Source organism: Lycorma delicatula, chromosome 8, assembly GCF_047948215.1.
Source record: "Lycorma delicatula isolate Av1 chromosome 8, ASM4794821v1, whole genome shotgun sequence".
NCBI classification, from domain to species: domain Eukaryota; kingdom Metazoa; phylum Arthropoda; class Insecta; order Hemiptera; family Fulgoridae; genus Lycorma; species Lycorma delicatula.
In genome coordinates this window covers 94,732,830-94,745,770 of record NC_134462.1, presented here as the reverse complement: position 1 = coordinate 94,745,770, position 12,941 = coordinate 94,732,830, and the positions used below count along the sequence as shown (strand labels likewise).

At 27.9% G+C, this 12,941-nt stretch overlaps 1 protein-coding gene across 1 annotated transcript in view; it reads left to right on the top strand.

Moving 5' to 3' along the window:
• LOC142329497 (uncharacterized) overlaps positions 1-12,941 on the top strand; it is a 237,641-nt gene that overhangs the window by 121,034 nt on the left and 103,666 nt on the right. The window contains exon 4 of the mRNA XM_075374170.1: positions 10,947-11,042. Coding sequence (XP_075230285.1) covers positions 10,947-11,042 — 96 coding nt within the window. The remainder of the gene's footprint in view (positions 1-10,946; positions 11,043-12,941) is intronic.

Genomic DNA, 12,941 nt, shown 5'->3' with positions numbered 1-12,941 from the left:
GCTGTAACATTACCATTTACCCACACCCAAGGTGAATACTATATCAGCGTATTCCTCTGCAGTAAAGAAGTACGTCATTACGTCAATGACAAACAGATCACGTTCAAACTAAAATTCTCAGAAAATCTTCGCTAACGACAGCACAATTCATAGTACTCGATGTGTTTACTGTACCTTACAAAATGATTTAAACACTAATATAGTATTGCGCTATAGATCAGCTATTTATTTATTTTTACTTTACAATTGTTGTGTAATTTCCAATCTTTTTTGAAATATTTTAACAGGACGTTTTACAGTAAATTGTGTTTTTGTTTACATTAAATAAGTACTTTTCTGACAAACGTAGTAATGTACTGTTCTAAATAAAATTAGAATTTTTCTCACTTTTCTTTGTTTTTTCAACTTATCTTAACTCCATTTTTCTTCAAATTAAATTCTTTATAAGTTTTGTGTTAAAGTTTTATGTGTTTACTACTCTTTTACAAAATTACTGTTCGTGAAGCATAAAAAACGTTTTTTTTTGCCTTAATTTATTAGTTTTCACTCCAGATTTCTCAAAACCTACTGCAGATACTGTTCTGGCACTCAATCTATTCATTTTTTTAGGGCAAAATCCATAAGAAATCAACTAATTTTGTCTCTTAACTAACGTCCTAAAAATTTCAATACGACCTCGTTTCACCGATATAGAAACTATTTCTAGTTGAAATCCGAATAAATCTTTCACTAGCCGTAACTCGCAAAAGAAGCATTTTAGGACATATGTTTATAAGAACGTTTTACATTATTTTTATGAGGAGAATAGGTTATGTAAGTCCCGGTAGAACTTCGTGATACACCCTGTATCAAGTATTTAATTTATTTAAGTTTTACTAATTTAATTACTATAAATTAAATGCATATACACTCGTATTGAACAGTTTCATGAATATAATAAATTTCCGATAATTTTTCAATATTTTAATAATCAAGGCCGTATTTGGATAGATGAAAAATTTTTTTTAAATTAGTTGCATAATAACATTATCTGAGTACATTTTCCTTATAGGAAATATAAATCGCCTGACGCCGTAGTCAGGCGATGAACCTGAACATTTTCGTTACTCCATGTAGAAGATAGATAAGTAGACCACTCATACTGACTTATTGTGGGAATAGATTTAAAATAATGCTACTTCGATTATTTTATTAATACAAACACAATAATCTAAACGTAGGTTATAAAATTAAAATTAATGTTACTTTGAATCAGAAGCTTCATGACGATCGATAATATTTTGGAATGTGGATAACTCTTTAAAAACTTAAGTATTCTAAAATTTACATTTAAATTCTATTTACCGTGTAGAAACAGTCTGTATATGATTTTCAGAACTAACAAAGTAATTGCGCGCGCGGACGTGTATGTGGTGATTATTGTAAATATAAGATTATTAAAAGTAGTAGTAGTAGTCTTCGTATATCTGTGTTGTTTATCAACTACAAAATTAATAAATAATTTAAAATAGTTTCGAAAATTCACAATAAGTGCTTATAGTTTTTACTTTTCTTTAGTAAAATAATAGATATTTTGTTGATTTATGTTTAAGAGATATTTAAAATTGTTCAGTTTTCATTACGCAAAAAAAACTCGTTTTTTAGAATTAAACTAAGGATTCATGATTTTCAAACAAAGTTATGTGTGACTATTTGCACGTGCATAATCACATAGCAATTAAAGAACATAAATAATAATTAAAGTCGTATACAGTTATATCCAAATAGGGAAATTGTATTTTGATTAGATTACAGAACTTTAATAAAATGTTATACTACAGCAGCTTTCTCGCCATCTGACACTCTATGGGTTCCAGTTTCATAAAACCATAATCAAGTCGACATTTCAGAGTGTATAATCTGAAAATCACAACTACTTTAATTATTGAACTTCTGTTACGACGAACTTTCCTTTAGATTAAAACGACTAACTCTGTATACCGATAGTTTTTTTATTAATTTATGAATCGAACAAAGAGTAAAATTTCGTTTCGTCAAAGATAAACTTCGAAAAATGCACTCTAAACTTTCTAAAATAATAATTCACAGATATTCCTCGGGTGAAACAGAAAAGGTGGAATGTTAAATAGCTACAGTTAAACAAAGTTGTTTTTACAACTAGACCATACAAACTAACCATAAACAAATATCAAATTGCTGACACTTTAATTTATCATTTAAAATAATTAATCGTTTTGGTTATAATTACGAAAATAGTATTACTAAATTCATAAATTTATACCTTTTCATGTAATAAGTCGTACTGGATACAAGAATAGTGGGTTCTGAATAAGTGAACCCACCGGATTGGTCTACTGGTGAACGTGTCTTTGCAAATCAACTGATTTGGAAGTCGAAAGATCCAGCGTTCAAGTCCTAGTAAAGGCAGGTACTTTTATACTTCCACCGGGTTGGTCTAGTGGTGAACGCGTCTTCCCAAATCAGCTGATTTGGAAGTCGAGAGTTCCAGCGTTCAAGTCCTAGTAAAGCCAGCTATTTTTGCACGGACTTGAATACTAGATCGTGGATACCGGTATTCTTTTGTGGTTGGGTTTCAATTAACCTCACATCTCAGGTATGGTCGAACTGAGAATGTACAAGACTACACTTCATTCACACTCATACATATCATCCTCATTCATCCTCTGAAGTACTATCTAAACGGTAGTTATCGGAGGCTAAACAGGAAAAAAAGGTACTTTTATACGATTTGAGTACTAGATCGTGGATATCGATGTTCTTTGGTGGTTGGGTTTCAATCTCAGAAATGGTCGAACTGAGACTGACAAAACTACACTTCATTTGCACTCATACATATCATCCTCATTCATCCTCTGAAGTACTATCTAGACGGTAGTTACCGGAGGCTAAACAAGAAAAAAAGGTACTTTTATACGATTTGAGTACTAGATCGTGGATATCGATGTTCTTTGGTGGTTGGGTTTCAATCTCAGAAAAGGTCGAACTGAGACTGTACAAAACTACACTTCATTTGCACTCATACATATCATCCTCATTCATCCTCTGAAGTGATATCTGACGATTATTCCCGGAGGCTAAACAGGAAAAAGGAAGGAAGGGTTCTGAATAAGTGAATTATGATCGTACAAAAACGTTTAATCGGAATATTATCGGGAACTTTAACGTGGTAGCAATCAAGATAATTCCGTATCGTGTTTGGTCAAAACTTTCTATTCTCTTAATGGTAGGTAATTTGAATAAGCCTTACGAGAGATAAAAACGAATGTTTTGTGATTTGTTAAATTATGGTGTCAATAGCGTTTAGCACTGCGATTGGTCAAAGTAGTTACGTGTTTGATTGTTCAAAATAGATTGCATTCAGATTGACCGGTTAACTTCAATTCCACGATTAGTATAAATATGTTTTTTGTGAGTATTCAAATGAAATCATATTTGTGATAAAGATAACGGTATTCGATTGGTCGGAAATCGATATATTTTAATTTTTCTAACAAATTTTTACTGGATTATTCGAAAGAGTCCTTTGGGAGCAATAAACTTAAGTTGTTGGATCTGAGATAAGCTATGACAAATGTGTATTATCATTTGTTAAATGTTACCAACTTCGTTTAGTGATGATTAAAATCGTTTATCGGTGCTTAGGTCATATTTTATTCACATTAGGCACATAATTTTCGGTTTTAAAAGAACAAAATTACAAAATATTTTCAATAAAATTTCATGATTTTGAAAATAGTGATTGGTGCATCTTAATTTTTTATTAGACGTAGATATTTTTTTATGTACGGCTGAAGAAAATTTAAAAAATTAAAATTATTATCGTTTCTTCGTACATATAATTTATGTTTACCGGTAAATCTATATTTATTCGAAAAATAATGTAATATACAAAAAAAGACTCCTGTTAGCCCACTTAAGACGGAATGAATTTAGATAATCAAATTAATTTTAAATAAAATATTCCCGCAATACAAAAGCGAAAACTTAAAACTGCAAAATAAATATGCTTCAAGACAAATAATAATTAATTTAAAAGTAACAGTCACTGAAATATTGTTACAGTACTTTGTTTAACACCATATACTTTATAGCAATCAGGATATACTAACCAATTTTAACGGATATTTTTTTCAGAAACACCAAAAAAAATTTTACAAGTTGTCCGTGCATGTTAATTTAAAATTTTAAAATTTAAATCTAAATATAGAAATAATGATTTAAATTTAATATTCTTTTCATTTTCATGAAAAGAATAATAACGAGGCGGTTACAAAATCCTGTTTTATTGGCAAAACTTTCATCAAATGAACAATGAAACATTATCCATTGAATATTAAAACACGCTCAGAAAACATTATCATTTATATATTGCAAATGAACAAAATGAAGACAAGTTAAAACATCATTATCTATTACAATTTTTTTTTTTTTTACTGTTTTATTAGTACGCTTAGAAATATCTATCGGCATAAAGAAAAAAAAGAAGAAAAACAGAAGTATAAGAAAATTAAAACATATATTTTAAAAGAATTCTAGAATAAGTTCATAAAAATTCCTAGAAATAAGTTCATTAAAATTTATTATAAATTTAGAGAAAGCTAAAAGATCATTGACAATCTTCTTTTTTTGTGATACACGAAATAAAACAAACTGATAACTGTGGGTTGTTTCTGATGCACGGCTTACACACTTACACACACAACTTAATTAAAAATATTATCAATTTATTTAAATATAATACTTTTTCGTTTATTTAATTCAAAGATTCTAACCAAAGAGCACGCGCATACCGCATTTAATTCGCGCGGTGTGGTCGACACTAACTAAACTAATGTAATTCACAACTTACATAGAACAAATTTCGCTTGTACAGCCGGCAGACTGGTGTAGCCGCGAAGCTTTCGTACCGGGCAACTAGTCAACCAGGCGATCGAGTTTGAGACCCGGTCAGACCGAGTTACTTTTTTACACTTTAAATATTATTTATTTATTTATTTCTACCGCTCATCTGTGATGTCACAACGTAGAAGACTACTACAGCAGAATTTTTGGGGGTGAGGATGCGGTTTTGCAAATATTGTTATTTTTTAATTGTTAACAAATGTGCCTAAGAAAAATATGACCTTAATTAGGCGAAATTTTGAGGTACTGAGGTTGACATTGCTCTACAGCTTCTTGAAAATTTAATGGCATCACTGTGCCATATATACAAGTAATCTGACTAAGTTTGGTCAAAATCGGTCCAGTAGTTCTGGAGATATAAGCCAACACCGAACACACACACGTACATACAAACATTAACATCTGGAAAATTTCCATCCGGTTTTTTGGGTTCCTTAGGTGTCAATATGTCAAGATCCAGTGAAAACCGTATATACCCAAATTGTACTTTCCCTTCCAGGACTATAGCTCTGCTATTGAGCTAGACGGGAAAGTGAAAATACAGATCTAGTAGTCAACACGTTGCAAATCACTTTTTTAACAGCTGATTTTCGTAGTCGAAGGTTCTAAGGTTCGAATTCTAGTAAAAGCTAGTTGCTTTTATACGGTTTTGAATACTTGATAGTGAATACCGGTGTACTTTGGTGGTTGTGGTTCAATTAACCACACCTCTCAGAAATGGTCGGCCTGACTCTGTACAAGAGTACACCTCTTTAGATGTTATATAAATCATCCTCGTCACATTGGTCCGTGGGCGCAGGGTTGCTTATTGTTCAATTACACATTAGGAATAATAATAACAATTTTTATACTTTATTTTACCGAACCCAAACTTTTTATTAGTAAATAAAAACAAAACACTTCTATATATTTTCTGGTAATGTTTTTTAATAGTCATAGTACGTGTAAAATTCTTATTTTAAAATTACATAATTTATTAAAATACAGATGCAGTACCGTAAGAGACAATCAGACAAAAACCTTATTGTTTATTATTTGAATAATGTCAGAAAATACAATGACCTGACATCAATTGTAAGTAAAACTATATTAACCTTTCTCAAACAAAAGATAGATAGACATATATATTTGCAAACTATTACAAGTAGTCAGTCGACGTCTAAATAATAATTATAATAATACCAAACATTAGCATAAAATAATGAAAATTAATTTACAATATGAACAACATGTTCAGCCAAAATTTAATCGCTAAATAATACAATAGTTAATTTATTTAACTCAAAGCTTTAAGGTTATCCCTCACAAAAATAATCATTACATTATTAATGAGGTCAACAACGGATCAGTATTAATTCAACGTACATATAATTTTCTATTATAATTGTAGTTTATGAAATAACAAGACTATAACGGGAAACTCTACTACAATGAATCAATTCTGTTTTTCATAAATTTCCATATTCATATAATCAGATATGTAATTTATTTAACTATTTATGTAAATTTAATAATACGTTATTCCTAATCAATAATTGTAAATATATTATAATAAACAGTTATAAATATATTTAAATTTATATTATATATACATATATTTAATAATAATTATATAATAATTTTAGTTGTATAAATAGATTATTTAAAAAAATAATAAAATCTTTATTGACACAATATACAAAATCAGATGTAGAAAAATATGAATGATAATGATAATACTCGTTGACACTATCTCGCATAACTTAAAAACTATTAGCCGTAGAATGTTGTAATTTTGGATTTAGGACTTTTGTAACATCTAGTTGTGACTGCCCCTTTTGATTGTAATCGACTGGACCAAAAGTGTCCGAAAAATCCCAAATTCCCAAAAATTTCGATTTTGAACTTTTTCGTAACTGCAGTAATAAATCTTCATTTAGAGCTTTGCAACGATATATCATAAGTGGTACTTATTTTCTTTGGATCTTACAAGGGGAGGCACATCGATTTGAATCCGACTTCATTTCCTTTCTTTCTCAACTTTTTTTTAATTTAAATATATTGTAATTTATTAATTATTATTAACCTTTGATTGAAAAAATATTAAAAAAGTCAGAAATTAACAGTGAAATAAAATTTTATATACTTTTAATTTTAATTCTAAAATCTATACAGAGGTTAATAATTATTAATAAGTCAGTACATTTATATTAAAAAATTTTTTTTTTTAAATATACATGTATATGAAATTGGATTCGAACCGATGTGTCCATCGTTACGGAGTCGACAAGTTCTTACTTACACCACATAAGTACTTGAGTCACGTAAAATAAAATTAATATATAAACTAATATAAAATGCTGATACGAATACCACAAAGTAATGTGATGTAATGTGGTGTCCACCACAATGCAATTCTGTAACTGTCAACTTTATTAAAGAATTGGAGAATTGTGTCTCACTTACAAATGAAATAAGTTTAAATGAAGTGCAGCAAAAATGTGTGTATCTAATTTAACATGCGTACAAGGAAGTCATCTAATGTCCACATCAGATTTTTTTTTTTAATTTTATGATACTCGATACCCGTTTGAATCTTTTTATTAATTAAATTTGTGTAATTTCCTAAATACTTACAAAATTGATTTTAAATAAGTACTGGTAAATAAGACTCAGAACAAACACTATCGTTCTATGAAATAGCAGATAGATACTCTAGTATCAAGAGTTTCAGAAAATGAAGTCTTTCTTTACGTAAGTTTGTGAAAAATGAAAAAAATATTTTTAGTTGATGAAAGAAAAATGTTTAAATAATATTATTTTAGATAAAGTTTCTTTTCTAACCCGAAAATGATAATAGGAGCTTCATGAACACTAAAAATATTTATAAATCTTTTTTTTTAAATATTCAAAACATTTTTATTTATAAAAAAATATTATATGGATACTTTATTTATTTTTTTTTAATTTCAATTAAAATTTTCAACTATTTCTTCAAATAATTTCCAATTTTTTTTAAAATAATTTCTTGATTGTTACAATTAAACGATAACTTAAAAAAAAAAAATTTTCTTATTTAATATTTAAAAAATTCCTATAAATACATTTTTTTTAGGTTCCTCTTTGAAATACTTTTGTTTCATACTCTCATAATTAAAATCAAAGAATTTTGGTTCTTCAGCCTGGAAAAATATTGTAAGCAATTTTGATTATTATACCAGTTAAGCAACGTAAATCGTCATTCGCGGAATTCAAAAAAATCAATAATTTTTCAAGAAAATTGTTATAGTATATTACGAAATACAAAATAAAATTATGCTTTCTTATTTATAAAAAGAAAAAAATTGTAAATAAAATAAAGTTACTTGAAAGCCTATTTGTATACAAATCAAATATCTGTATTTAACGAATATGTAAGTACGTACGTACATAATTAAATTTACGTCTATCAACATGTAACGTAGATTCAGTTCATAATACTACATAGGTAAACTGATAAAGGGGTATAAAACCAAAGTTACTCTTGTTTATTTCTGCAAAGGGGAATTAAAAGCAAACAAGGTTAAGAGAAAATTGCAAACAAAGTCTCAACAACGTCATTATTGACATAGCTGCTGTCAGTGCAGATTTTCCGCTGCACTGACAGCAACCTTAAAAACGTTTATAGTCTTGTAAACTTATATATCTTTTAACTCTTTTTTGTTTTAAATGGAATATATTTAGGTCTAAGAATATCTTAAATATAGAATTACGTTTTAATAGAATTAGTAAATCACCGTTTCTGATCAAATAATATTCTACAATAAATTTTACCCCGTATTGTAGAAAAAAAAATTTAATTTAAAAAATATGTTCAAGTATAAAACACAATAGAAGTAGATTAAGGTAAAATATTTAAAGTTTTAAACGGTTCACTCAGTTAAGTTCTAGCTTATTTTTTTACATAGACGTTGTGTAACACCAATTTTTAAAATAATTATATAGCAGAAATAATTTCAAAACTCCCATTTTATAACTTTAAAAACATCTAAACAACGAAAATATTAAAAATGTTTCTTACGTTTTTTTTAAAAACGAAAGAAAAAATTTTAAAAAAACAAGGAAGATGTTGCAAAAAACTTATCATAGTAAAGAGATTTGCCACGATCTAATAATAGTGCAGTGAATTTGTAGTATAAACTCATTCTAAGAATTAACGATTATTTATACTAGATTCATTGAAATCCTTTATTCTACTCTATTATTACACTGGAAAAGCACAATATACTAAGATGTAAAAGTTGTTACTGAGACCGCATTAATTCAAAAAGAAAAAAATTATTATTTTGAAATAATTATTAAAAATATTACAGACCATTTAACAAGCTATTAAATTCAATGATTTATATCATCTCATTCCCACTAACATAACTGGAATGACTGAAATTCTAACCACAAGTCATCCCTACTGCATCTTTCGGTTAAATATATTTATATTATGTTTTTTTTTTCTGTCTTCATATCAAATATCAGTCCCGTGTAATGCCAGTTATTTCTACGTACATATTTTAAACACACACACATATATATATATATATATATATATAAACACCCAACCATATATATATATATATATATATATATATAAACACCCACCCATATATACATATATATATATATATATGTATGGGTGGGTGTTTATTTTAGTTGTATGGTATCATACTCAGATAGGGTAATTTCCTTGACTTGAATTTATTCTTTAATAATGTAATACAGACGATAGTAACACTATAAATGGTAAACTTCTTTTACTTCCAGAATTAATGAAATTTATTTATTTATTTTTTTTTTTAACATTTTTATTAGGAAAAAACTCTTAATAAAAATTTTATTGGAATAATTTAATTTATATACCCATGTGTTTTATAATAACTGACACTTTTAAAATGAAAATTTAATTTTACATTAAGTATTCACATTAATTTCACCTGAAATAAAAAAATCTGATGTGGACACCACTTCATTTCCTTATACACCTACTAAACGATATAGAAAAATTTTTTTTATTGAGTTGTACATACAATTTTATTTCATTAATAACTTCTGATATCTTTTTTTTTATTGTTATTGAATTATTTATTGTATTTTTTTTTACAATCAGAGGTTAATAAATCAATATACTTAAATTTAAAAAAAATGTAGATGAAGTCGGATTTGAAACGATGTGCCTTCCACTTGCTAGATCCAAATATTTCATTTATTAAAATCTTATTTGGCAATACTCTGGAACCAATGAAAATAAGTACCACTTATGATACATCGTTGAAAATCTCTCAATGAGGACTTATTACCGCAGAGTTTAGTCGATTGCAATCAAAAAGGGAGGTGCACAATTAGATGTGACAACAGTCCTAAATTCAAAAGTTAACATCGTACGGCTAATCGTTTTTGAGTTATGCGAGAAACATACGCACATACATACGTACGTACAGACGTCACGCCGAAACTAGTGAAAATGGATTCAGGGGTTGTCAAAATGAATATTTCCGTTGAAATCTGAAAACCGAAATATTTCGGGATCACAATACTTAAAAAATACAAAAAATATTATATTTTGTATAAGTAATATAAATTATACATTTTTTTAGCAACCTCTTCAAAATCGAAATTAAAAATAACAATATTTTTTCATGAAAAATTAACTAATTTAAAAACAAATAAAATTAAAAACCAGTAGAAGTACATATCTGCTATTTCAGTTAATGACATAAAATAGATTTCTGTGAAATTTAAAAATATTCTCAGAATAATCCATTTTATTTAAATAACTAAAAAATCAGACATCTATCTCTGTATTTTAAAATTTTAATTATGATTTTAATCAATTTAAAAAAAAAATATGTTCTGAAAATCGAAGGAATCTCTGCAAAATTACTTAAATCGAAATTAAGATAGAAAAAAGCATTAACTGTTAAAATTATTAATTAATTTTTATAAGATAATACTTTGCTGCTAAAACGCTATTTTTTAATCTTTTTATTGACATTAACCATTCTCTTTTACAGGATAAGAGGGCGTTATTAATTCCATGGATTTTAACAGTAATAACCACAACAATGATTGATATTTCGCACGCCGTATACCTATTCGCATTAGATTCAGTGAGTAAATTTATTACAATATATATATTAGATCAAATATAAGTGTTATTTAACGCAGGAAATAATTCAAAAGAAATTTTTAAACTTTAAAATAACTGTTTTAATTATTAAAGAATTTAATCGAGTAAGTAAAGGTCTGGTTACTTTCTAAATTCTCAGTATTAAGTACGTAAAATTAGAAGTGCACTTTGTTACTTAAATTCTAGACATCATCTGGTAAACTTTAATAAATTAACTTGACTGCATAAAAATTATTAGATTTTTCCATTTTTATAGTCCCACATCTACACTTAATTTAAAATGCACTTACTACACACACACACACACACACACACGCACACACACACACACACACACACATACACACACACACACACACATATTTATTTATATATATAAAATATGATACTTTACAACAGCAGTAAGAAAACACTTTTTAAATATGTTCTCTTTTTTCATTAATTAATTCACTAAGTACGAACTGAAACAATGTTTATTAGTAAATAAATAGTAAAAGGATACGCTCAAGAACAGTTTACAAAGAAAATTATATATATATGAATATATATTTCAAATGGTTAACTATTATCATTAATGCATGGAAAGGAGTTATAAAAATAAATAAAAATACGAAGGTTACTTAATAATTAAAGAGACAAATAGTTGGGGAGACAAAACAGTTGGTAAGACGGTTATGATTCTTTCAAAACAGTAAATTAATCGTAACCCTGTGATCGTTTTCGATCAGCTGTTTAAGTAAAATTGTTTTCTCTATAACCTCAAAATCTCATTTTCCGATAATTTTCTCATTTTCTGTTAAAGTTTGTGAATTAGTTTAACGCGTGCAATGATACTTACCAAAGATGAAAATCTGGTTAAAAAATCACTCTTGCGCGATCAAAAAAGGACAAACTTTTATGAACTGTAGAAATTTTTACAAGCAGGTAATTAAAAGACCGAATAATTTTAAAGACGGTTGAACTTCAGTCCTTGATGAACACCGTTCTGGACGTTCAATTGAAGTTTAAACTCCAGGGTTTAAACTTCTATGATTCTATGCGCGTTTCACGCGCATAGAATCATAGAAGTTTATATTAATATAAAAGTTTATATTAATATAAAAGTTTATATTATTATAAAAGTTTATATTATTATTAAGTCTATATTATTATATAGAAGTTTATGTTATTATTATTATTATTACAGATGAGATTATTTCTGAAAAATTACAAGCAATTGTACATTTCATAACATTTTCACCGTCAAGCTCAAATACCGTAAAACAAGCCCAAGTTAGATTCTAAGAGAGTTAGATAAAGAGACAAGACTTCATATATGCACAGAGCTGAAACAACGGTATCAGTCGGAAGATGATGCTGTTTTCCATATTATTCTAAGCTGTGATGATTTTCTAAGTTGAAATCAATTCACCATTATAAACAAGAATCAAAAAGACAGGAATGAAAGCAATATGAGTTCACATATCAAGAAAAAATCTCAAACCCGACCATCATCAGGAAACATTATAACAATCTTTTGGGATACAAAAGGTCCAGTTTTTGTCGATTTTTTAGAAGATCAATAAACAGTAAACTAGGCATACTACTACAATATACTTATTGAAAAAGTAAAGCATGCAGTGTTGAAAAAATCTATCATTTTTTCAACACAATCTGGGCAAAGGCATCATTCTGCTTCACTATGCCCGACCTAACACAGCTCGGATAACTCGAGAAACCATCGAAAAATTACATTCGGAAGTACTAACTCATCCCCCATATAATCCTGACCTGGCAACATCGGGTTTTCACTTGTTTGGTCTATTAAAGGAAGCGCTACGTTGTAAGAAGTTTAATGGCAATGACGAAGTCAAAGAAAATGTGCTAATTTGGCTCCGAC